The 26,035-nt window shown below is 36.4% G+C and overlaps 1 protein-coding gene across 10 annotated transcripts in view; it reads right to left on the bottom strand.

Annotated features, from left to right (window-relative positions):
• Window positions 1-26,035, bottom strand: part of PARD3 (par-3 family cell polarity regulator) — a 581,703-nt gene that overhangs the window by 131,801 nt on the left and 423,867 nt on the right. For 7 of the 10 annotated variants that reach the window (XM_010859873.1, XM_010859876.1, XM_010859874.1 and 4 more), the window contains 2 exons: window positions 20,768-20,878; window positions 10,741-10,983 (listed from right to left, as the gene is read on the bottom strand). In XM_010859873.1, coding sequence (XP_010858175.1) covers window positions 10,741-10,983; window positions 20,768-20,878 — 354 coding nt within the window. The remainder of the gene's footprint in view (window positions 1-10,740; window positions 10,984-20,767; window positions 20,879-26,035) is intronic. The other 3 variants (XM_010859878.1, XM_010859881.1, XM_010859882.1) reach the window with 1 other exon arrangement.

Here is a 26,035-nt window from a genome sequence, read left to right as displayed (position 1 = left end):
CCTATCTCAAAAAAATATGTTATTGCAAAGTATTACTAAACACGTTTGTACATTCTTCTCATGTTACAACATCATTCAAAAGAACATAACCTGCACTGTGTACCCACAACCAACTGATTTAGGGTAGTTTTATAACATTTTTCAGGCATCCCTAACCATATTATGTACCTTCCACTCTGGGTCATCTCATAGACAGGTGGTCTATGGTCCTTTGGTGCAACAAATTTTCAGTGACTAATGTTTGGTAATCTACACTTTATCTTTTAAGATGGTGTTTATATCACCAAGAGCTTGGAAAATGGATCAATTCACAATAAAACATTTTGCTAACAACTTTCATGGTTCACTGGCAGAGAAAAGAAGGCTTATTAGCTTGGCACCCTAGATATGGCTTTGGCCATATGGTAAAAAACATACCAGATTTTTAAAAAGTCAATCAAACCATTCTGGTCTAGCTATTAGAATAAACAGCATGGTCCATAAAACCGGTTGTGTTATTTAAATCCGTCTGTTGTTCTCCCAGAAGACTAGAAGAGCATTACTATCAGAGGCTGGACCTGTATTTCTCTTTTACCCCCAACAGTCGCTAACACAGATCATGATGGACGGTTATAAAGAATGTATTTTCTAAATATAAAAATCAGGACACAGCTGACATATGGTCCAACAATGGGACAAAAACTTTTAAATACAGATGAGTTTAACGAGGCTCACGGAGGTTAAATAACTTGCCAGCCATTCACGTAAACGGCAGAGCCAAGATCTAAATCTAAAACCACCGCAGTGGACAATGTAACCTGCTGTGCCTCCTCAGACCTGTGTTCAAGGGCAGAAGGAACAAAGAGTGTTAAGCAGGACAGGCAGGTTGAGAAGCTCACAGAGGTAAAGGAGAAGTCTAGCAAAGAGACCTTGTCCACTCTACCTCCACACTGGCTCCCAGAATTGTGAAGAGCATCATATGCCAAGAATAGAATTACGGAAATCTACATACTCTCCCAAAGCAAGTCATGTTAACTCCAATAAATCTATTTTATGGAAAGGGTTTCCAACAAACATTCTGAAGCAAGATGTAAAAAGTAGCTCCGGGCAAACAACGACTTTTAATTTTTAGTGGTGGCTAATATCTCCAAATGCTTAAGTGTTCTTTAAATTCTCCATAAGCAGATATCTATATATCTGCTGGTGGTTCATTCATTTTTTCCAGACATATTTCTGTAACAGAAATCTTGGACATAAGGAAAGTCAGCACTAGTTTTTCTAGGAAATATTTAAAAGGTAAGAAAGCTTCCTGTCCAATGAAAATATTTATAATTCAATATATATTTACCAAATTTTGAAGCACACAAGTTTTTATTTCTTTACATGAAGTAATTTTTACTTAGCCTCAAAACTGCTACAGTTGGTGAATGTTAATAATATGTAATTTATACAAATTGTTTAACATGGATATAGGAGACAGACATAGAGTATTTATAGTTAATCTGGAAAAGTAAAAATATTTATTTATTAATGTGTCTTTTTTTTCATTACTAGCATCAGCTTGTCAGAATCTCAGTCTGTGTTAGGGATCTAACCTGTTTCCATGTTTTAGATGAATGACTTCTAAAAAAAATAAGGACTTTCTACACATTTAAGGATAGTGATTGAAATCTGGGGTTTTAAGAGGTTCCAATCAAATCCCCACCTCTTGCATGGACTGTCTGCGGCTAAGATCAGGCACATAGTCAATGGACAATTTAAGAAGAGGAATGGCTGTCTTCCGCACATGCGCCATATTAATGTGAGGATCATCTCTCAGCCTCCCTGCGTCCATGCAGCACCCCTAAGGGGGCGTCACAGAAGCCGGGGATGATGCCAGTACCTGAGGACACAAAGGTGTGCAGAGATGAAGTGCGGGTCTGCATCTAAAGCAACAGAGAACTGTACTGAAAACAAGGTATATGCACAGAGTATAGTCTCATCTGCTGCGTGTGCCACATACAAGATGTTTTCAGATTAATGGCACAGTCTAAGACTGCACCCAAACTATTACTTCCTGACTTCTGCATACGAGAAATCAGCCCTTACTCCCAGAACATAGGAAATAGAAAATTTGCACATTACCAGATATTCAAGTAATGAAAGAAAATTGACTTTGCACACACACACACACACACACACAGAGCTTTCCATAGCCTAGAACCCTCAGCTTTAAGTACAGTTTAAAGAAGAAAAAAAAAGTTGGGTCAATTAGCAGCCCCATGAATGTTGGAAACATCTTAACAGTGTCTCACAGATGAAAGAGTACAATACAGAATGGGAAAAAGAGGGAAAGTTAAATTATGTCTGCAGTCATAATGAATCAAAGCCCAGAAGGAGGTCTGCAAATCAGCAGGTTCTAATGAAATATTAAGGTAAGTGATTATTGATGAAAAATGAATAAGCCTTTTTGATTTTGGCAACCTTTAAATCACACCTAGCTAATTAAAACACCTCAAATGCATTCACTGACTCCTTGATGGGCATTTAGCTATCCTTGGGTGCAGTCAGACTTGATTTTGTGAGGGGCGTATGTAGCTGATGCCAGTTACATGGATGTGTGTGCCAGAAAAGACACACCATTAAAGAAAAACATCTAGTTCCTTTTCATATTTGATTTATCATTTCTAAACTGGGAGTAAAAAAAAAAAAATCACCAGGGACATTTCCTGTGTACCATAAATAAAACATCCATAATACTCTTACTACATATTAACACTGAACCTTATTTTAATTAATTATCATATAATGAATACAAGGCATTTATAATACCAATATTATGCAATTAAGTGGTCATTTTTATTTAAATATATCACAGAGCTATTGAAAATGCTCTTGAAAAAATTCCACTCACACCTCCAGAGGGCAGCCAAACAGTGAGTCCAAAGGTGAGCTTGTCCACACGTCACGTCACAGGCTGGGGAGGGTCCGACCACAGTCCCAGGCCCTCACCGTCTTCGCTTGTGTCTCAAAGGTCATAATCCTTGTCACCCTAGTCCCCTGGTTTAGAAATGAATCTGTGACTATTCGAGCTTAAGTCCTGTACCAAATTTCTGCAGGTTTAGTTGCTTCTTAATTACAGAAATCAATCAAATGTCCTCAGCCAGGCACATCTGAGCATCCGTATAGAATGTAAAAAGCCACAGGCATCAACTCTAGCATCAGAATTAAAAGTCGAGGAACCTAAAAGTTTCACACACAGAAGATGCTTTAAAAATACAGAGAATTCTCCAATATCATGCTCGTGAAAAAACAACTTTTTTTTTAAGTAGAAAACTGCATAATTTGTTTTTTTTAGGCCACAAACTGCATAATTCCTCCACAGGCCTGAGACTCCAGCAAGGCCCCAGAATCCACTTGGAATGGCAACCAGTCTGGTGTCACCCAACCTGCCTTCCCCTCCCTACTGAATTCATATCATTCTGTGTATAACACAGGGCATGGTCTGTCACATGGCACCAAGTGAGAGGAAATGGGAGGGGAATCTCTTATTCATTTCTGTATCCAGACCCCTCCCACATCCTTGTACATTGTAGCTGCCAAATAAGTGTTGGGGAGGGGAGGGACGGAGGCTAGAAGAAGAATCCATACCAGAATCCAGGGCTTGTTCAAAGAGTTTAAGCCCTTGACCATTTAGCAAAGCTTGAATATCCACGTGAAAGGAAAAAAAGAAAGAGAAGGAAAAGAGAATAATTTGAATTAAGTATTTATCCTCAGCTTTAGTTTCTGTCACAAAGCAGGTGATTTTTTTTTTAAGCTACGCCAACACAGCGTGTAAAACCAAAACTGAAATCAGAACTCTCCTGCATCAGAATTAGAATTTTATAGAATCAAAGTCATTTCTAGGTCTTCCTTTCCTTCATAGGCCACATGGAGACTGTGAAATTTAGAGAAAACCCTCATGCCTCAAGAAATGGGGTGCCAGAATTCACTGTCCTTGTCCGAGTCCACAACAGCTGGCAGTTCCACGGAACTCCCGGGAGTCATGCTGTCTGTTAACTTGTTCCATGGATACCCCATGTTCTCCAGTAAGCGCCAGTTCCTTCTGCATCCTGCCCATCTCTGCTCCCAACCTTCTTTAAGAATTCTAAGTGTCATCAGAAAAAAGCTAAGCTGAAAGAGCCACCCACCCACTCCACCATCCTACCAAAAGGAACCACCCTGGAGATGCTTATCTGGCCCCAAGGTACTTAATTTCAAAGACAAATATTTTGAAAACTCTGTATTCCTAAGGATTCAGCAATATAACCCTGTGTAGTTTATTCATTAGAACTAATTATGAAAGGTATAAAGTAAGAAAATTGTTTTTAAAATATTTTTTTAGTTTTACAGAAATGTACATAATAATATTCATTCATTCATTCTACAAAGATTTGTTGATTCCCTTTTATGCAATTTTCAGTGTATATTAAGTAATTACTACAGAGCCACAGAATATATGAATTATCTCATCATTTTCTGTTCTGTGACAATACAGAAGGTTTTGAATTTTCACACTCCTATCTCCACATCTGTTTTAGTGGAAGACTCTAAGGACTAAGGATTGGAAAAGGAAAAAAAAACATCATTACTAATCAACTACTTAAGTTACACAAAATCAACCAATGGGGCACTAAAGGAAGTAGAAAGGAAAAAGCATCAAACAGAATAATCAAACAGCTATCCACAGTGAGTGCTGGAAGTGTCCAAGGAAAAGCTCTAGAATATCTGAGAAGTTAATTTAAAAATGGATTTTGAATTCAGATCTTGATAAGTCTCCCAAGAAGTTGAAAATGCATCTCACAATAGGGCTCCACATAAATCCTCATGAATTTATATTAAGAACTGATTGATATTCCATCTTGGTGCAGAAGCAAGAAGGAAAGAACCACCAACCTAAGACCACTAAATACCAGTAAGATTGGTACTTGAATCCACAGGTCTGGACTGCCTAAAAGGACAGAAGAACCAGGTGGTTGGGTCAAAATAAAAAGATGAGTTGCATGATGAGTTGCATGTAAAGCAGGATTTTAGAGTTTCTGTGTGAAGGCTAAAATCAAATGAAATACCAAGTGGCTAATGGGAATTTCCAAAAGTGTGGCCAGCTCATCATCAAAGACCCCAAAGTTCAGTGCCTTGAAAAGGAAAGACATTAAAACAAAACGAACGCACTCTGCTGGGGCACTGTTTGCCAAGTAAGTACGCAGGTCTAAAATAGTTTCCATTTATCCTCATATTTCTGCAGAATATTTAAACTTTCTCTAAGGCTAAAATAAATATATAAATAAACAACCCCCATTACACATTAGTTCTCCAAACAAATTATGGTTTCAGGCAATGTTAATCAACAAAAAGAATTAAACAAGAAGTCTTTAAAATTAGCCATGACCTTATTTATGGCTTCATTACATTCAGGATTTCATTTGTTGGGTTGTTTATGTCACCTCAGCCTTTAATTTAATTGCTGCATCTCTAACTATATTAGATAGCTTAATGAATGGTGATGGCTTGTTTTTACTCACCAAAATGTAACATTTGCAGAACATATAACACTAAAGAGCCACTTAATTCATCCATGAATTAGTAGAAGTTGGATTTATACTTTGAGGCTGATCCTCTATTAGGAAAAGTATGATGTGAGCCAATATGACATAATTAAGGATGAGGCTAAAACGAGAGATTCTGGGGCCCATAGACATCGTGCTGAGGGCTTGAACTGCATCTTGGAGACAATGAGCAGCTGGAGAACAAATTTAAGCAAGAGAATGAGATGTCAGATTTTAATTTTAGATAGAAAACTCCAGGTATTGTGGGAATTTGAAGAGAACAAGACTGGAGGCTGAGAGAAGAGCTAGGAGATGACTGCCAGCATCCGTGAGTAAGAACAGGAGAGAAGGAGTTTGGAATTATTCGGAATGTAAAATCGTTAGGCCTTTGTCACTGGCTGATGTCTGGTGTGGGAGGCTGCGGAAGAAAACACTGTCTAGAGTCAATGTGAGGGTCGTGACAGCATTCTCTGAGATTAGGCTGATGATAGCAGAGGAGGTCTGGACTGAGAAACCATGAACTTGGTTTTGGATGGGGTTTAGGTGCCTGGGAGACACAGAAAGCACATGCTGGTAGTTAGCTCCAAGAATCTAGGGTTTATGGAGGACTGAGTTAGTGCAGAATAAGCATCACCAGTGCTTCAGAGCAGTTAAAGCTACAACCCGAAGAACACATAGGAATTACCAGTGGTCAGAGCTATTTCCTCAGGCAATCCCAAATTAGGAGACAAATAGAAGAGAATCTCTAAAGAGACAGTGAAGAAAGAGTCAGAAAGGAAGCAAGAGATAGCAGTACCGGACATAAAAACTAAAAGAACAGAGCTTCAGGGAGGCCAGAGTGACCCAGAGGGAAGAAACAGAAGCATTCACTGAACCAGGAGTCCAGGATTGGGAAACTAACACACCATGGCTGCTGTAACCCAATGCCCACAAACCTACTGCCTTAAGATAACTCCAGTTTATCACATTTGAGTGCTGGAGGTGGGTTTTGCTGGACTTTAAGCCAATGGGTTAACAGAGATGGTTCCTCTGGAGGCTTTCAAGGAGAACCTGCTTCCTGGCTTTTAGCAGCTTCTAGAATCCACTGACCTCCTGGGCTCATGGCCCCTTCCTACCTTTATGGCAGCAGTCTGCATCTTCAAGTCTCTCTCTGACCTTGATTCTCTCGCCTTCTTCACTTATGATCCACTGGGCCCAGCTGGAGAATCCAGGGAAACATCCTCACTTTAAGATAATGTAATCAGATCTGCAGTGTCCTTTTGGCTGCATGAAGGAGCCTATTTACAGGTTCCAGGGACCACAGAGTCAGACATGACTGCAGGGATTTAGCAGCAGCAGCAGCAGAAGCAGCAGGGACTAGAGCGGGGCATCTTTGCAGGGGCCATTATTCCCCCTACCACATGGAGAGAACAAGATGCAGGAAAGAAGAAACAGCAGTCTCTATCAATTCTAGATTAATCTTTCAAGAAGTTTGGATTAGAAGTGAAGAGGGAAAATAGGGCAGAGAATAGCCAGAGGGTAAAAAAGACTTTTTTTTTTTTAAAGCAACATGATCAAGACATCAGCAAGCTCACCAGCTATGAGGAAGTGGCAGCAGAGACACACAGGCTAAAAAGGGACAAAAAGGGGGACCAAGGAGAGGCTCCTTGCAGGGGTAGGATTGGGATCTGGAATAGTGTTCACAGGGCTAGCCAAGAAGGAGGAAAGTGGATCCTCAGTAAGTAGGGAGAGAGAGGTGGTCCAGGCAGATGGAGGAGGTGGGTGGAGCTGGCCAAGGTCAGAGATGGGTAGGAGGAACGCTGAGATGGGGTCAGGGTAGAGCTCATTCATCAGCAAGGGCATCAACTTGCAAAACACACGTTACAATGAGATGGACTCCATTTGAAATATCTTTCTCACATCTCAAGAAAAGCAGAGATTAAAAAAAAAAATACTAAGTAAATGTAAGCAAATAAAACGGTCTTTGACTTTTTGAATAGCAAATACAACTTTGTTATATGACCCAACCTTTTAAAAAGAGCGCATGTTTAATAATGGCCCATAACTAAGAAAATTAGTTTTCTCCGTGTTTGGCAGACTTCCTTTTGACACAACTGGATTCCGGTTTTTAATGGGGGAGAAAACAAGTTCACAGAGGTCTTTTTTTTTAAAATCGGCATTTTCACTTTAGTCATAAAATGCATGCAAAAAGCTTGTGATTATGGTATTTATGTTTCCATTAAGGTGTCCTCAGCAAGCTGGGGGAGTCTAGCCTACTATTTTCCTGCTATTTAGATTTATAGCAGCACAGTAACTATTTTATTTCAATTATATTTGAGGACAGTGCTCTCTTGGTAGCAAATGATTGCATGGTGACAGTCAGCAAATGTCCATTAGAACTATCCTTCTGTAGAGTTTTTAACTACAGATTCTGGGATCTTACTATAAAAATACGAATTGTTGGTGCCCTCAAATAATAAAAAACATACTGACTGTCATTCCATCAATATTTTTTTTTAAGAATTCGAAGCACACAAAACTTTTGGATTGAAATTGTATAACTTACAAAAAGAAACTTTTTGCTGCGTGTCAAGAAACATTGAATAAAGTTTATGATAACACACCTGCAGGCTGACATTTTGAATAAAATGATGATTCGGTCATAGGTAAACAATGGGCATTTATGAATGCCCAGATAAAGTCATACCCAATATGGAAATTATATATTATTTCACAGCTTCACTGTAAACAGCCCTTACTAAACAAACTGATATTAGAGTTCTGATTTGATTTTGATCAGCTGCATCACACTCTGAAGACACAGCAATCAAATAGGATATACACTCCACCAAGGAGACATAGGATTAGAAATCATTGACAATAGAATCTGGTTACAAGCAGGATAAAAGTTAAATATGCCAAAACTTTTGTACGTTTGAGCTTTGTTATTCACAGAAAATAGAAGAATATGTCTGGTTTCTCTGGCATCCACCCAATACGAAAACACAGAATGTTATCAAGAGCATTAATAAAAAGTAATAACAATGACACTATGACCAAAGGGTACAGTCAGATAACAGTACACATGTCAAGTCGATTAAACAGGCATGGATATATTGCCAGAGTATGAAGCAATTCTAGAAAAAAAAATATTTAATAAATAATATGCAGAAATGGAGAAAGTGTCCCATTCTGACATCAAATTCACAGCACTTAATAAATGATCCCTGGTTATTTCCATGTGGGGCTACCAGATCCACATTTCCATCAGACCAATCAAAATGATAAACAGTGAAATTCAGAATATGGCTTTCTTACTGAACAATAAAAATCCCAGAACAGATTCAGGCTACACTTCACACTGTCAGTGGACTGGAGATGCTCCCATGAAATCCAAAAATTTGAATAGTAAAGTTCATCTGACACCAACAGCAAACTTGGGTGAAATTTAGTTAGTTGCTGGGAGATTCCTTACTGGGTATAAACTCTCTCTGAGGAGTTTCAAGTTTTAGGTTTCCATTATTTAACTTTTCAGAAAGTTAATGGAACCATATTGTAGGTCATCTTGTATGTTATTTCCCTGTCTGAATTTAAGCTTATACATACAGAGGCATCAAGAAATGCTACTTTCACCGATGTCTTGAGTTAATAATAGAGAAGCATGTTGAACTTCATGCCTTAGGATACATCGATAGGGTGCACAGGTCAAAGATCGCTGGCTACAGACATGCAAAAGAGCCGCAGAATCTAATTGAGAAGAGCGACGGCTGAACTGAGTCAGCCAAACTGCAACAAACCTGCCACGGAGCATCCACCACCACGTTCATGCTTGTGATTTGTGTGAGACTTCAGATTTGGAAAAAAAAAAACATTATTGGCCACATTAAAGTAATGTTGTTCATTTGCATGTAATGGTTTTGCTGTTTTGTTTGTATTTAATTTGTAAAGATGTTTGGTTTTATAGTTATATAATGGCTATAAACAGAAGGAGTTCAGCCCTATTTTATTTTTATACATATTTAAATAACATTATAATCAAAACAATTTAATTCTATACGGCAGTATCAAGAGATGGTTCTTTGAAGAGTCTCTACACTACTCTAGTCTGAGAAACACTTTTTTACAGCTTTCATTCTGACAGAAAAAGGCAATGGAGGTGAAGCCATTATTTCCAAGCCAAATTCATATTCATAGGTTGATGAAGAAATACTTCACAGGTACCATAATTCCCAACTTTTTGGATTAGCAATATCATTGTTCAATGGACAGCTTATCTCTGAAAAAAATAATTACAAAACACAAAATTTTAATTTCTGTGATTTCTCCAGAATTTTGATTTTGGAAAAGGGTTAGACCATCTGTGTTTTAAGAAGCTCTCCAGATATCTGATGCATGCTAAAGAACCACTAGTTTGAAGGGAAACCTACTACTTTTAATATTCAAAGCACAGCTCCACTACAGAGCAATGATTATGACACCATTATAAGATGGGATGGAATGAGTGTATTGTTTATGACAATAGCATGCACGTGTTTCAAATAAAAAGAAATGTGTACTATTTTCTTCATGAACTAAATTTTATATGGTGCATGAATATATAAATGGAGGGGTGGAAAAAGATGTTCCTAAATTGTTTCAGATAAAATTTGAAATATATATATCCATTAACACAGGGTCAGCATCACACTCCTTTGTGCTGCACTAATGTATACCATCAGACCTGTGGCTTGTTAACGAGCAGTTTGAAGACTGGCTATACTATACATCTCATTCAGTAATTCTTTCATGACATGAAAATCATGTCACCAAAAAACAAAAATAGGTCCAAATAAACCATAATTAAAACAACTCATGTCATTGCTCATCTATCATAACTAGAGGCTCACCCCACAATAAAAAAAAAAAGTCTTAAATTGAAGAACCACTTTCAACTTTTTCTTATCTGAGTTTTAAACTACAGGTTAGTTCTCCCATCAGAACCCATTTTAAGAACAAGATGAAATACGCTGGGATCATGAGACAAGCTATCAAAATCTCTACTGTTCCTTCCATTAGGCTTTGATTTGTGTAAACTCGATGCTCTTAGACTCAACAGCTTTTTAAAGGCCGTTAATAAAAGGCAGTTCTTGCTTGAGAATTGATGAACAATCTACTCCCTTGTCACAAACTATATAATAGCTGATTTGGAAGCAATACTCTGATTGCTCCTGGAGCCTACCTGTCTGCAGGTAAAGGTTTGGAATTCCGCGGCTTCTTCACTTGGGCATACAAAGCATCCATCATATGTCCTTCTCTTGGGCTCTGAGGTCTGGTGCTGAGAGCCATGGAACCTTCATAGGAAGAAATTCCCCCATACATCAGCTCATCATCACAGCCAAATGTCCGATGAAAATCTTGGATTTCAGCATAGTCACGTTCCCGAGCCTGTCGCTCCCTAAATTCTCGAGTTTTGGCTTGAATCCTGTAAAATTAAAATAAGTTGGAGCAAGAAAAACTATGCCTTTCCTAAGAACTGGATATAGAACATTCATCAAAATACATTGCAAAATACATATTCTTTCATGCAATTCTAAGAAGCTGGATAGGATAAACAATGTTATATTCATTTTAGATTATCAAGGTAATGCATGGATTCTCAAAAATTATCATTTCAGATAGCTTTGTTCATGTCAATAAGACATACTCATAATTTACATCTTATTTTAAATTATCACTTATTAACTAACTCTAAAAATCCACAAGGAATAGTTTTAGGCATCCACTTGCATTTTATTCATGAAATTTTTTGAGGCAAAAAGTCACTTTTTAAAAAGTTGTACACACATATACTGTAGTTGCATACGTCTATGTATGTATATACATGTCGATCTTCTCATTATGATACCATACACACTCAGCATACTTTGAAACTTAAGTATGAATCCACACTATTATTCTTTATTAGTGGCAAAAGATCTCAGTTTAATGATACTGACTTTGATTTTTTGTGATGTATACAAAGCTCACAAAATCCTGAGTTTCAGGACAAGAAGGCATGCATTCAACCAAATTCTGAAATCAATCTATTGATATTGTGCTAAGCTGGTCTTAGTTAGCTGAAGATAATTCAACAACCCTTGATAGAACTTTGATAACTTTTAATGGGAAAAATTTTTCTATTACATACTTATAAATTTAAATGTTTACTTAAAAGTGAAGTCTTATTTATAAAAGCAATACTTTGGGCTTTGTTTAACATTTTATTGCAAAGTTATTGACTTTTTTATATTCAAAGTAGACCACTGCTAGAATAAATGATACATAAATGTATTTAAAAGAATACAGAAAAAATACAAAATCAGATGAACATAGGGCATTAATAAAAGAGAAAACTACAGGTCAGTATTTCTCATGAATATAGAAACAAAATTCCTTACCAAAATATTAGCAAATAGAATTTGGTAATATATAAAAATAATTATACACCGTGACAAAGTGATGTTTATTGCCTGAATGCAAGGCTGGTTCAATATTTTAAAAATCAAACAATGTAATACATCATATTAATAGCTAAAGAAGAAAAGTTACAAGATTATATCAACTGATGCAGAAAATGCATCTGACAAAATGCATTCAATAGTTATCATGAGAGAATTCCTCAAAAAAACCAAATAGAGCAAAACTAACTTCCTAAACTTGATAAAAAGCATCTATAAAAAACCCATTGATAACATAATGGAGGAAGACTGAATGCTTTCCCTTAAGATCAGGAAAAAGGTAAGGATATCTGCTCCCACCACCATAATTCAACATAGTGAAATTCTATACAATGAAGTCAGCTTAAGAAAGGAAATAACTGGCATACAGGTTGGAAAGGAAAAAATAAAACCATTCTTATTTGTAGACAGCATAGTGGTCTTTGTAGAAAATCCCAAGGAATCTACAAAAAATCTCCTATAACTAAAAGGAAAGTTCAGTAAGGTAACAGAATAGCAATACAATATTAATAAGCAAAAATCCATTGTATTTCTATATGTTGGCAGTGAAAAGATGCCAAAATTAAACTACAATGTCATTTACAACCACTAAAAGAATGAAATACACTGACTAGAAAGGTTTGTTTATAGATATGAATAAAATACATAGGTGTAAACCTAACACAACATGTACAGGACTTATATGCTGAAAATTATACAATGATGATGAAAGAAATCAAGGAAGATCTAAAAACTGGAGAGACATATAATTTTCATGAATGAAAGACTCAACATAGTAAAGTCAGTTCTCCCCAAGTTGATAAACAGCTTAATGTAATTCCTATAAAACTCCAGCAAGACTCTAGTAGATACAAACAAGATTATTTTTAAATTTATATGAAAAGGCAAAGGATAGAATAGCTAAACAATTGGGATAAGAACAAAAAAAGTGGGAGGAATCACACTTGATGGTGTGGTTTCTATGGAGGGAGAGACACTTAGATCAGTTGAACAGGATAAAAAAACTCAGAGCTAACAAGTATGGCCAATTGATTTCTCATAATTATACGAAAGCAATTCAGTGAAGTAAGTCTTTTCAACAAATAGTGCTGGAGCAATTAGACATCCATAGGCAAAAACGAAAACAAAACCAAACAGAGCAAAACCCACTTTGAATTTAAACTTCATCCCTGATACAAAAATTAACTAAAAATGGATCACAAATTTAGATGTAAAATGTAAAACTACAGTTTACCTGTGGCCACCAACAGTGAGATAGGACTCAAGAACAGACAAATCTGGTTACTACCCTGAACCAACGTGTATTCTAATGTTCATCCTAGAAATAGATGCTAACAAAGCTTGCTGCATCAGTGGCACTAAAAGTAGAGCTTTAGAACGAGGAATGCACTGTGGTTTCGGTGCACTTCAGTGACAATTCAGCCAATAAAAGTCACACAATGATTTTATTTTATACTTTTACATTTGAATGTCTTATTTATTATAAAGCGAGAAAGAGACTACAACACAACCAAAAGTTATATATTCATGTCATATATTTTCATATTTATTACTCATTGTCATATTTTTCTCATTTCAGAAAAAAAAAATTTTTTTTGGTTCAGGAGAGAAAATGCTTTTAAAGAAAATCACATAGTTTAAGGAAACTTTTCAAAAAGAGGGTGTCTCGCAGTGTAGCCCTTAACAGCTCCAGATGGTCAATGCCATAAAAGGACACCCCCTCTGCTGTTTCACGGTGACCCTGGGGTCACAAATTATCTCTAAGATGTAAGACTCATCCGTTTTTCTGAACAGTCAGGTTGTTGTTTAGCAGTGTCCATCTAATTTATCTTGGGCCAAATCTCAGCAATGACAAAAGTAACTGATTAGCACAAAACTTAGCCAAAGAAATAAATGTCTATTGATTTAAGCAGCCCAGAAAGTCGTTCTGAGCCATAAACAAGAGAACCATTCTGAGGTTTAAATGATGGCAGACAGCTGTTCTGACATGGATGGGCAGCACATTCAGGCACTATTTCCCGATTCTTGGAACGTTAAGAAAAAAATGTGAAAACAACTACTAAAACTTTTTATTAAGACCTTTAAACATTTTAATAAAGAATTTATCATTTCAATTTGGTATATTCAAACATAAATATTCACACCTTTCTTTTCTGTTAGAAAAAAAAAAGTATTTTCCATTATGATAATGAAATTGCCTTGAACCTGCATAGAAAATAATACACAAAATAATGTAATATACTAAATAAAGTAATAAGGTTAATTTCTTTCCTGCTGTCACTAAATTCATGCTAACAGTCTCTCTTCAGCTTGACATCAATTAATGATTTTCATTCCAGACTCTTGTCACAGTGTTCACCACCCTTTTCTCTAATTAAAATGGATGATGCATGATGAAGATAAAACACACAAGACTTCTGTTCTTGTAACATTTCTATTCATTAGAATTTTTGCTTTTACAATAAATGGCTTTTAACACTAATTGCAGTAGAGTAAAATGAAAATAACTTTTTTATGACTATGAAGTATAGTCCTTACATATCCAGAAAAGACACAAGGCTTAATAAGCACTACTATTAAGGAATCAACTTCTCAAGATAGAAAAATCAATGGTTCCTTAAATTACTCTACTGTATTCAAAATACTTCTACCTCCAACATTATGAATGCTCAATACATGGAATGTTCTGAATAATAAGTTTTTAGAAACTCCAAGAAGCAGAAATTGACCTCTAATGTTTTTAATTAAAAAAAAAAAAATGCTTTTAACATCTACAAAAGATAGGATATACGCATGTTACTTTAACATACAAATTAAAATAAATTTCAGATTGCTATATATTAGATAAGTGTAAACTATCTTCAAAACAATGTTCAAGAGCTTGAAATCAACTCTTTTGGGGAACATTTTGTCCCCAACTTATTGTACTACCATATGGAAGCTTGATTCTGGGAACAAAGTTCCTGGATCTTTTCCCAACAATATTTCCTGTCTAAAAATCGGTATTAGAGAAATTCATCAAAGAAAATCCTACTTTCGTGGCAGAATGAAATGTAAGCAACAAGGCAACTGGAAAAAACAGTTTGGCCAAAGTGAGGTTGTGGTCAACTGACTGAATGCGGACTTGCCCCTCAAAACAGTTGAGCAAATGGCAGACATCAAAAATCTTCAATCTTCACCTTACCCTGCTGGGCAAATCAAACAACTGCCACCTACCTAGATGTAAGCTGCCAATGGAGTATCTATGCTGAATTCCCAAAAGAAGGAAAATATCCCACTGAATATGAAGAATTATCATTTTAAGTAGGATTTTAATATGCTTATAGTATTGGGGCAAAAGTTGACTGGAAAAGCCTTCCAATGTTCTGAATGGATTCTCAGAAAAAATTCTTGAATAGGAACAATTGTTTTAAAGATACATTTCCAATCCAAGGGAAGAAGGCAGCTGTTGAAAACCACAGTGGTTATAGTAGATTAGGGATGGGGGAGTCAAAACTTCATCCCTCAAAGCTACAATGAGGAAACAGCAGATTTATAATATAAAATAATTAAAAGTTGAAAAAAGATCAAAGAAAAGCTTTCACAGAGACGATACTATCCACTAACACAACCACAATTTTTCCAGAATCTACGCAGTTACAAGAATGTACACGCATCAGCAGCCCTTTGTCTAAGCATGGGTACAGAACTACTCACTTTGCTAAATGCTGAGTTCTTGAGAACTAGATCTAGACCCCAATTATCATCTCTGTACAGTGTTCCTTATTAACTCCAGCCCTACCAACCTCTCCCCTTCCCAAAGCTCTGTGGTCATCAACTTTCACAACTGATTATAATGTCTTATGTTGATTTTTTAATGTTATGAGGTTTAGATCTTTTCTCCATCTTAACAAAGGTAAGAAATTCTTGACAGAGGAAGAATTATAATAAGAATAAAAATTTTATACCATCATTTTATTTAATATATTGTGAACAAGAAAAATTTCTCTTTTATGCTAATAAACCACTAGAATGATATTTGACTAACCAAAACACACACACACACACACACACACACACACACTCACTATTCTCTCTCATAGATACTTACTCATTCACTCACATTATGTTCTGGCTTTCACAAATGTCAAATCACCTACAATTATTTCCAACTCAAAGAGATGCTATAATGCCAAATCTAAGAAAGCTCTAATCAAAAATAAAACTGACTTTCCTACTCTAGTTACAGACTGTCAATAAAATCTGCTTCAATTTGCCCAAGTATTGGTCTTTTTTGGACTTCCATGATGTTCATAGATTCTTTAAAAATTTGTTCACCTGAACAATAAGTTCTTAAAATATGTCTGATGAACTAATCTCATTGATTAGAACTGACTTTTCTGAAGGATTTAAGGGGCCAGAGAAAATATGAAGAACCCTGCTAAATTATAGAAAAATATATTTTTGCATTAAAAGGATAAGCTTTAAAAGTTGACTTGTATTTGAATGACAATATGTGACCTGCATGCAAATATTATCCAGAATATCTGGGTTCTGATGTCAGAATTCAGGGAATCTGAATCCTAAGGTTCAAGTAAAACAGAAGTGAAAATTGTTTATTCTTTTAGATGCACAGGAAATGCACCTATTGTTGCTATATAGTCTATTCCTTCTGTAATTTCACTAATTCTTACTCATGCACTTACAGAAACCTTACTACTATATTCTGATACACATTTTTTAAATGATAATCCTGCAAAAACTAACAAATAAACACATGCCATCTCTGAAAAGGATCTTATAACTAAGAAAGACCACAAAAAAGTTCCTATCAAAATTTCAAGAACTTACTCAAAGCAGATATTGGAAACACTTGGTAAAACTGAAAAGAGAAATGCCAGTGATTGGAAACTGGAGGCAAAAAGGCCAGAAAATTTTATTTCCTGAATGTTGTATCTATATGAGATGATGAATGTTCACTAAACTTATTGTGGTCATCATATAAAAAAAAAAAAAAAAAAAAAACTCAATTCTGCCAGTTAGGTGAATGACCTGGCCATGGCTAAACTAAGAGCCAATGGTCTTTACTTGTCATCAGTATTTCCCAAATGACTCTTAATTCTGAGAGATACTGGGATTTTGTGGGAAGAAATAGTGAAGAAGGATATACATCTATGAGTAAGTAAGTTAGGAAGCGATGATTCTCTAGGCTGTGGGCTTTCCAGGTGGTGCTAGTGGTAAAGAACCTGCCTGCTGATGCACAAGATGTATGAAACATGGATTCAACTCCTGGGTCAGGAAGATTCCCTGGAGGAGGGCATGGCCACCCACTCCAGTATTGCCTGGAGAATCCCATGGACAGAGGAGCCTGGCGTGCTACAGTCCCTAGGGCCAAACAGACTCGGACACGACTGAAGCAACTTAGCATGAACATGCCCACACACATTTTGGTGACTCACCATGTACATGAACAGAATTAGGCTGTTGAGAAATAAATAATGGAGTAAAGAAATATGCATAAGCTGCTTTTAACCAAGTGTTTCTCAAATCTATTTGCATGTGGAGCCCTTTTTCTGCTGATGAATGCTGTTTGGGAAACCCCAAACCGCAATATTTATATACCATTAAAATATAAATGAAGCTATCAACAGAGCAAGAATACAGTAGAAAGCCAAAGATTACTTCTGACACTGAGTTAACAGAAAAATCCACTGATGTGCTTTATACTTGAAGCTGAGTGGGCCCAAAGTTACAGAGATCATGTAATTGAACCTGTGTTATTTGGGAATCAGAGCCCCATCCTTTTGTGAGGTGGAATGAGCTAATGTGTGTGCGTGCATGCTCAGTTGCTCAGTCATGTCTTGACTCTTTGTGACCACATGGACTGTAGCCCACCAGGCTCCTCTGTCCATGGGATTCTCCAGGCCAGAAGAAGTCCCTAAATGTACTTAGTCACTCAGTCATGTCTGATCCTTTGCAACCCCATGGACTGTAGCCTGCCAGGCACCTCTGTCCATGTGGATTCTCCAGACTAGAATACTGGAGTGAGTTGCCATGCCTTCCTCCAGGGGATCTTCCCAACCCAGGAATTGAACTGGGGTCTCCTGCATTGCAGGCAGATTCTTTACCAGCTGAGCTACCAGGGAAGCCCAAATGAGCTAATAGGGCCTACCAAATGTTGTCAACAGCATCACTGAACAGGTAGGGTACCAGGCTCAGTGCTCAAAGCTAGAAATCAAAATAGCACATCTCAGGATCAGCAAACTTCACCCTTACTGTTTTCCTTCTGAAGAGGAGACCTCAGGCACAGAGGCTTTGGTTCTGACAGGGGAGAGCTGGTGAAGCCCAAAGACAGACCCACAGCAGGATCCTTCTCCTCTTTTCTCCCGGTAGCCAGCTTGTATCCGAGACCCCAGCTCCCAGTGACGGCAGCAAGTGGAAGGAAAAGCAGGGAAGGGAGCAAGAATGAAGGCAAATTCCATCTCAGACCCCTGCTCTGAAGAATCTAACTTACTTTCACTATCTAAATAGATATTAACATGGTAGAAAAAATCATTTTCAGCTATATTTATTGTCCTTTCGATTTTTCAATATTCTATCGAGTCATATTCAGGCTTCGTGGATTTGTACAGACAAAAAAAAAATATTTTGGTATGTGGACCTGACATAACTAATAACTAAGGAATATCAGGTTTTCTATTTTTAGATAGAATCAGCTGAAATTATTTTTGGAACTCAAATAGCTACAGTAGTAAATAATATTACAGGAGATGTTTCACTGCCCATCAGCAGTGAAGGAAAAGCTGTCATGAGAATATAGGCAGTGGCTTATTTAGTTTTCTCTATTACCTCCAGTCAGCTTCTTCCCAAAGAGGCTGCAGTTTTCATTCTCAAAAGGAGCAATGCCAATGCCAATAGACAGAATAGGAAAGAGGTTTTACAAAAGCAGAATTGCTTTATCAAAATAACACACACTAAACAAGTATTGCTTATGCAATTCAATGAGTCTCATATATTTCCCTGCTCAGTTACAGGATCCATGAGTTTAAATAAAACATACTTGTAAAAACTGTTATTGAAACACGCAAACAGTTTTCTTACATTATGAGGCTAATTGATTTTTTTTAATGGACCATTCACTTGTTCCCTGACCCTAAAAGATTCTTTATTCTAGGCCTCTTGTACGTTGTAAATTCATTAGGACCAACCTAGTTCCCAGAAGTATTGCATCATTAGAGGTAGAGATGCAGATTAAAAGCAAAGTGGAGAGGTGAACTGTGCCTTAGGCAAATTAATAATACAAGTGAAGCCATTATGTAAAACCATTGTTTGGCTGTAAAAATTTGACTATGCATTATAGAGGATTTTGGAAGACGTGGATAGAATTCTGCATTGAAACAGAGCAGTTCATCTTAAACTGCAAAAAAGGGAATATGAAAAATGGTGCAGATTAATGACACTCTTCCCCTAAGCTGGCATCAAGATAGGGAGAAGTATAATGTTTCTTCCTACCCATTAAATTATTCTCTAACTAAATCACATATTTGCCTGTGGATAAATCTGAATTCACACATTTACCTGGTACATACTCTTCCTTAAGGGATAAGAAAGTCTTTTAAGGTAGATGTTTATACTACTGAACACTTAAATGCTATACTCAAACACTGAGAACACTACGTGTCCTGTTCTAAAATAGTGAGTTTATTAAGTTTGGGGATGTCTAAATTGGTGAGGATTAGAGAGAGTCAGAAAAGCAAGAAAGGTGGAATGACTTTTTTTTTAATTGGAGAAGAACTGGAAGAATAGACTGAATTTTGTAAAACAGATTAAAAGTGCATATTTTTCCCCACTTACATATTTTACAAACTGCGAAGCTACAAATAGAGAATCACACCATTCCAGAAAAACACAAAAACATAACCCTCAGGGGTATAATAAAGATGAATGAAAAATATCCAAACACGAGTCACTTCTGACAGAAAAGCCTGTCTTTTCTTTCTGTCCTAGTTAAGAATGAGATCAAAGGTGCCACAACTCTAGAATTATAGTAAGAATAGCCGACTTAGCTTTAGAGATGCTGGGTTACAACCCTAGCTATGGATGATATTTAGCTTTATAACCTTGATCAGAGTAACCTTTCATCCATTTCATTGGTCTGTGGGTCTCCACCGTGAAATTATTCAACAGTAGATAACAATCTTTCAGGAAGAGATGGAGAAACATTTAAGTAAAAAATGTCACACAAAATATGATAGCAAAAGAGGAGGAGGAAAAAGATGTCTGCCTTCATAGGAAAACAACATAGTAAATAATCAATAGCCTCCTCAATTCTTACTAAAAATCAAAATATTTTAAATGATATGTAAAAACTCAAATAGTTTTATTTCCATATGAACATTTCTTTAAAATTATTACAATATACTATATACTCATAGGTGAATGAGACAGAATATTACATATTTTTGCCATTTTCAGTGATCGTTAATGCTGATTTATTTTCTCTTAATATCCATGCTCATATGCCCTACCATCTTCTATGCAAAGATCTTAACCAAAACCAATAAAATTCATTTCAATGCCACAAAGTAAAATAAGGTTTTTTTCTTTTAATTGTTTTTACATTGTATTCACCCAACCATCAGTATTTGGACTGACATAGAAAGATAAAATAAAAATAAATGTATAAAATACAATTTCATAAATAAATTTCTTTATATTAAAAAAAGAAAGAGTAGAAAGGAACAGAAGTGCCTCCCTTGAATGAGGTCCACCCAAATAACTGGAATCTACCTTTCCTGCTCCTGCTTCATCCGTACTCTCTCCTCTTCTGACGTAAGGGAGTCCTGTATTTTTATTTTACCCGTTTTCTCAATCTTGTCATCTTTTCGATGTTTGCCAAACCTGTTGATAACAAAAAATTCTAACTTGTCAATGTATACAAAATGCATTGTCATTCTCCTGGGATAAGACCTATGCACTCAACAAAGTGTGAGCATCCTCAAAATGAGGCCCCAATGCCTTCTGCCTAGTATTAATATTTTCAGACAGATTACTTTAATCCACTTTAATTGCAACTTTCCAGAGAAAAACCATCTTTGGAATTGGCCTCCATAGCTGTTTTTCTTTAGCCAACAGAAAAATAACAAAATCCTTATGGTTCATCCTTATTAAACACACAATCCATAAATGCATAGAACTGACTTCTGGAGGATAAAAATCTGCATCAGAGTGGGTTTCTCTTAGGACTACAGAATGAAAATCCACAAACATCATTTTAATGATATCTTCACAAACAACTATTCTTTATTTTCACAGTCAGGTTTATTGGCAACATGTGTCATATTTTAAACGCTGACAAACAAGGTCATATTTGCAAGATTCAAAACAAAAAAGGATAATTTACATTCTGACCATACTTTGGGCTTATTAAACTGAAAGCTTTAAGGCAGTCTCAACAAATACTGTTCCTAAACTTGATGAAACGCTATTGCTGAATGTGGCATCTCTGACTTGGAAATCTGTATCCGATCAAAAACAAACATGAGGAACAAACATGTGATTCAAAAACAGTCCACACACATTTCCACAGATGGGCACGGAATTCTAGGCTTTCCAAGAAAACACTAATATTGTTCCCTTCTGTATCCGAAATGCCTCAGAAACCCCAGACTTGGTTTCCATTCTTTTTCCTGCTCTGTTGCTTTTTTCTACTTTTCTCTAGACTAGACCATGTTGCCTGGAAGGCATGTGCTCCATCCCCAGAAATAACATTCATCTGGAGTGATTTGGTCACCACATGTTTCAAAAAACAACTCTTTTATAGACAGTTACTCAACTACACATTCACAAGTATATAAGGTATATTGAGAATTCTCAATTGAGCACAAAGTAGGAATTTGGCTAATGGTGATAATCATACTGAAAAAGAGAAGAGTAAAAGCGTAGGATCAAAGCTGACATAAAAGAGAGAGAGAAAAAAAATGTGACTTTGCTGGCAGTCCAGTGGTTGGACTTTGACTTCCAATGCTGGGGGCATGGTTTCAATCCCTAGTCAGGGAGCTAAGACCCCACAAGCCTCAAGGTGAAAACACCACAGCATAAAACAGAAGCAATATTGTAACAAATTCAATAAAGGCTTTTAAAAAACTGGTTCACTTAAAAAAAAATCTTTAAAAACAAACAAAAAAGAGACAGAAATCTCAATTACTAGAATGGTTGGGAGCATACATCTTTTTATATATATATATAAATGTGATTGCAAATATGCAGCATTGAGTACACGGGAATACCTCCTGTGTCACTAAAGTAACACTATGTTATAAATAAGTAAGGGAAAGCATTCTGAAAAGGTTAAAACAGAAAATAGTTAAAGCACCACCACCACTATTCCTTTAAAATTATCTGTATCATTAAATGGCATTGAAAACTGCCTGTGAAATTAACTTTCACAAAGCAAACATATCCCTAAATTTTAATGTTATTTAGAAATTAGAAGATCATTTCCATTGCAAAAAGCAAAAAAAAAAAAAAAAAAAAACCTCCCTAGAAACCTAAGCCCAGAAACTAATGACTTCTTACAAGGCAGAAAATATGTAGCATGCTTTTAAAACTAATAAATACAAAGCTTTAAAAATAAAAAAACTTTCTCTTTCCTTTGTTTTTGTCAATATATCAATAATGCCTAGGAGGTAAACATAATGAGTATTTTTGTGGTTGTTGTTCAGTCTCTAAGTCGTGCCCGCCTGTGAACCCAAGGACTGCAGCGTGCCAGGCTTCCCTGTCCTTCACTAACTCCCAGAGTTTGCTCAAATGCATGTCCATTGAATCGGTAAAGCCATTCAACCATCTCAGCCTCTGTTGTCTCCTTCTCCTCCTGCCCTCAATCTTTCCCAGCACCAGGGTCTTTTCCAAGGAGTCAGTTCTTTGCATCAGGTGGCCAAAATATTGGAGCTTCAGCTTCAACATCAGTCTTCCAATGAATATTCAGGCTTGATTTCCTTTAGGACTGACTGGTTTGATCTCCTTGCTGTCCAAGGGACTCTCAAGAGTCTTCTCCAGCACCACAATTTGAAAGTATTAATTCTGCGGTGCTCAACCTTCCTTATAGTTCAACTCACATCTATACATGACTACTGGAAAAAAACATAGCTTTGACTGTGCCGATCTTTGTCAGCAAAGTGATGTCTCTGCTTTTTAATATGCTGCTAGGTTTGTCATAGCTTTTCTGCCAAGGAGCAAGCGTCTTTTAATTTCGTAATGACCATCTTGATAGAATGAATTAACAAAAGAGCAAACTAAAACAACTGACACATCTCAGGAGGAGCCATCATCTAAAACATAATGTTCATTCATTTGACAGAAATTTATTGAGCATCTACAAGGGGTTCAGGGAAGAGTGCAGGGCTGGACAAATTAATTTGTGTGTCGTCAGCATGTAGATGTTATTTAAAGCCCATGTGAATCCCATTGTGAAAATTCTGCAACACTGAGGCATCTGGAAATATAAAAGGCATTAAATTCTAACTTTAAGAAAAATGTCAAGTTCACATCTTAATGCATGACATTTGCTTATAACAGGGATTCCTAAGGTAAATCATTTAACCATTTAGTTTCTCAGTTCATAAATACCCTTGAAATATTACATTGTCACCGTATTGACCTGTTTCTTTTGTGGTGCTGGTTCTCATTCTGGATTATATACATTCAATCCTGTATCATATTTGAGAAATACTACCATGGCACCAGCAATATCATCTATCTGAACCAAAGTGAAAGTGAAAGTTGCTCAGTTGTGTCCAACTCTTTGCAACCCCATACAGTCCATGCAATTCTCCAGGCCAGAACACTGGGGTGGGAAGCTTTTCCCTTCTCTAGGGGATCTTCCCAACCCAGGGATCGAACCCACGTCTCCCACAGTGCAGGCAAATTCTTTACCAGCTGAGCTATAAGGGAAGTCGAAGAATACTGGAGTGGGTGGTACAGCTTAGTCTTACAAGAGTCTGCCCTTTGAGTTAATAATTCAGGAGAAAACTGAGGTGCTTGACTTCTCCATGGTTTAAAGCAGTTTAGCTATTTTCAGTCCCAATCTAACACTGAGTTTAATTAGCTATTGTTAAAATATTTTTTTTTCAAAAGGTCTTTGTCCTATTTTGTTAAGAAAGTTTCTGTTTTCTAACTCAGTCTACCAACTTTTAGTTTTTTTTTATCTAAAATACACGATTAAAAAGAAAAAAAAAACTGTGAATCCAAACTCATATTTAAGAACTGCATTTTTCTTTAACTGTATTTGTTGTCAAAATATTAGTTTCCTAGGCTGCCTGCTGGGGTTTCTCAGGTGGCTCAGTCAGGAGACACAGGTTCAATCCCTGGGTTGGGAAGATCCCCTGGAGAAGGCAATGGCTACCCACTCAAGTATTCTTGCCTGGAAAATCCCATGGACAGAGAATACCAGTGGGCTACCAGTATTTGCATCCATGGGGTAGCAAATAATCAGACACAAACTTAGCGACAGACTTTTTTTTACTTTTCAGGCTGCTGCCAATCATCAGAATATAGTATTTTATTATTTGTAAATTTATTATCAAACTGCTATACTTTCCTTTTTAAAATTATAGATTCAAATTAATATAGGAAAAAAGTGAATGAACCATAGATAAAATGTGTATAGGTTAGCTTTTGGACATTTCCCTTCATGCCTGCTTTAATTAATAAATTATGTGATTTCTTTAAGGCATACTATAAAAGCATAGCACATTACTTGATAATTGGAGTAAAAATGGATCCCTCAGCTGTAATTTTTTGACAGAATGAAATAAAGACTGTAAATGAAAAAAAAAAATACACCAACCATTCTACAGTATAAAAAGAAAGAAAAAAAACAGGTAGCTATATCCTCATCACTCTAATTGCCAATCTATTCTAGTGTTCATCTTAATTTACAGTTGCTTAATTCTTCCTGAAAGAGGGACAGAGAGGTCATCGAGAAATTCCAGCCACACTTATACTCACACAGTCAGCTTCAGAGTTGAAATCAGTAATCAACCTATGAAGACAATCATTTAATAGCAAGATGCTTAGAAACTTGGAGGACATCAATTACATTTATTTTATTATCTTTGAAAAGCCACCAATGAATTTCAACTAGGTCATTTTCCAAGGAACAGAATAACTGAAAAAAATATTTTGTTAATAATATGTCCAGGAAGTAAACCCATTCCCAGGAAAGAATCAGTCTCACGAACTGCCTTCTGACTACCCCATACATATGTTCAAAGAGAAATCACCACCACTTCTGGAAGACTTTGTTGGGTAAATCTTATGATATATTAATACAGTACAATGACCTTTATTTGTTTTTAATAGGGACAAAAAGACAAATAGAGAGCTTGAGAAAAAATTGATAGGGAAAAATTTCTCTATTGGTACTGCCCTATAGAGACAAAAGGTGCAATGAAAAAAAAATGCCAACAAGCCACTGAAGTCTCCTTCACAGAAAGATACGGTGGATGAGCCCATCTTATCAGAGTGAAATTGATTGCTTAAACATATGGCTTTCTTCACAAAGCATACAGCAATGCTTTCATTCAGCTAAAGTAATCTCCACGTAATCTGCTAAATGGGTTCCACCATGACGCACTACAAATGAGATCACGGCTGTCTGCCAGATCAGCCATATATATTATTACTGCAAAGGGTGATGGGCAAGATGTGCACTTGTTGATGAATGGAGGAAAAAAAAGCAAAACCCACAAACCAACAGTCATAATGGCTTGCAACCAAATTCTGTTGTTTTTTTACAGAAAGAGCTGTCGTGGGAAATTAACTACTGTAAGACGTTTGTGCTTTTCAACCAACATTTCGGTTTTTAGGAAATTAACCTCATTCTCTCTGTGGTATGAATAACACTGAACTCTTCCTATATTTTATACTGCTACTAAAATCAGAGATTTTTTTTTTAATTGGACAATAATTGCTCTGCAATATTGTGTTGGTTTCTGCCATACATCAACATGAATCAGCCACAAGTTTTCATACATCCCATCCCTTCTAAACCCCCCC

Source organism: Bison bison, unplaced genomic scaffold, assembly GCF_000754665.1.
Source record: "Bison bison bison isolate TAMUID 2011002044 unplaced genomic scaffold, Bison_UMD1.0 scf7180017864461, whole genome shotgun sequence".
Lineage (NCBI taxonomy): Eukaryota > Metazoa > Chordata > Mammalia > Artiodactyla > Bovidae > Bison > Bison bison.
The sequence above is the reverse complement of the archived record's forward strand: the minus strand, read 5'-3'. Positions and strand labels throughout refer to the sequence as shown.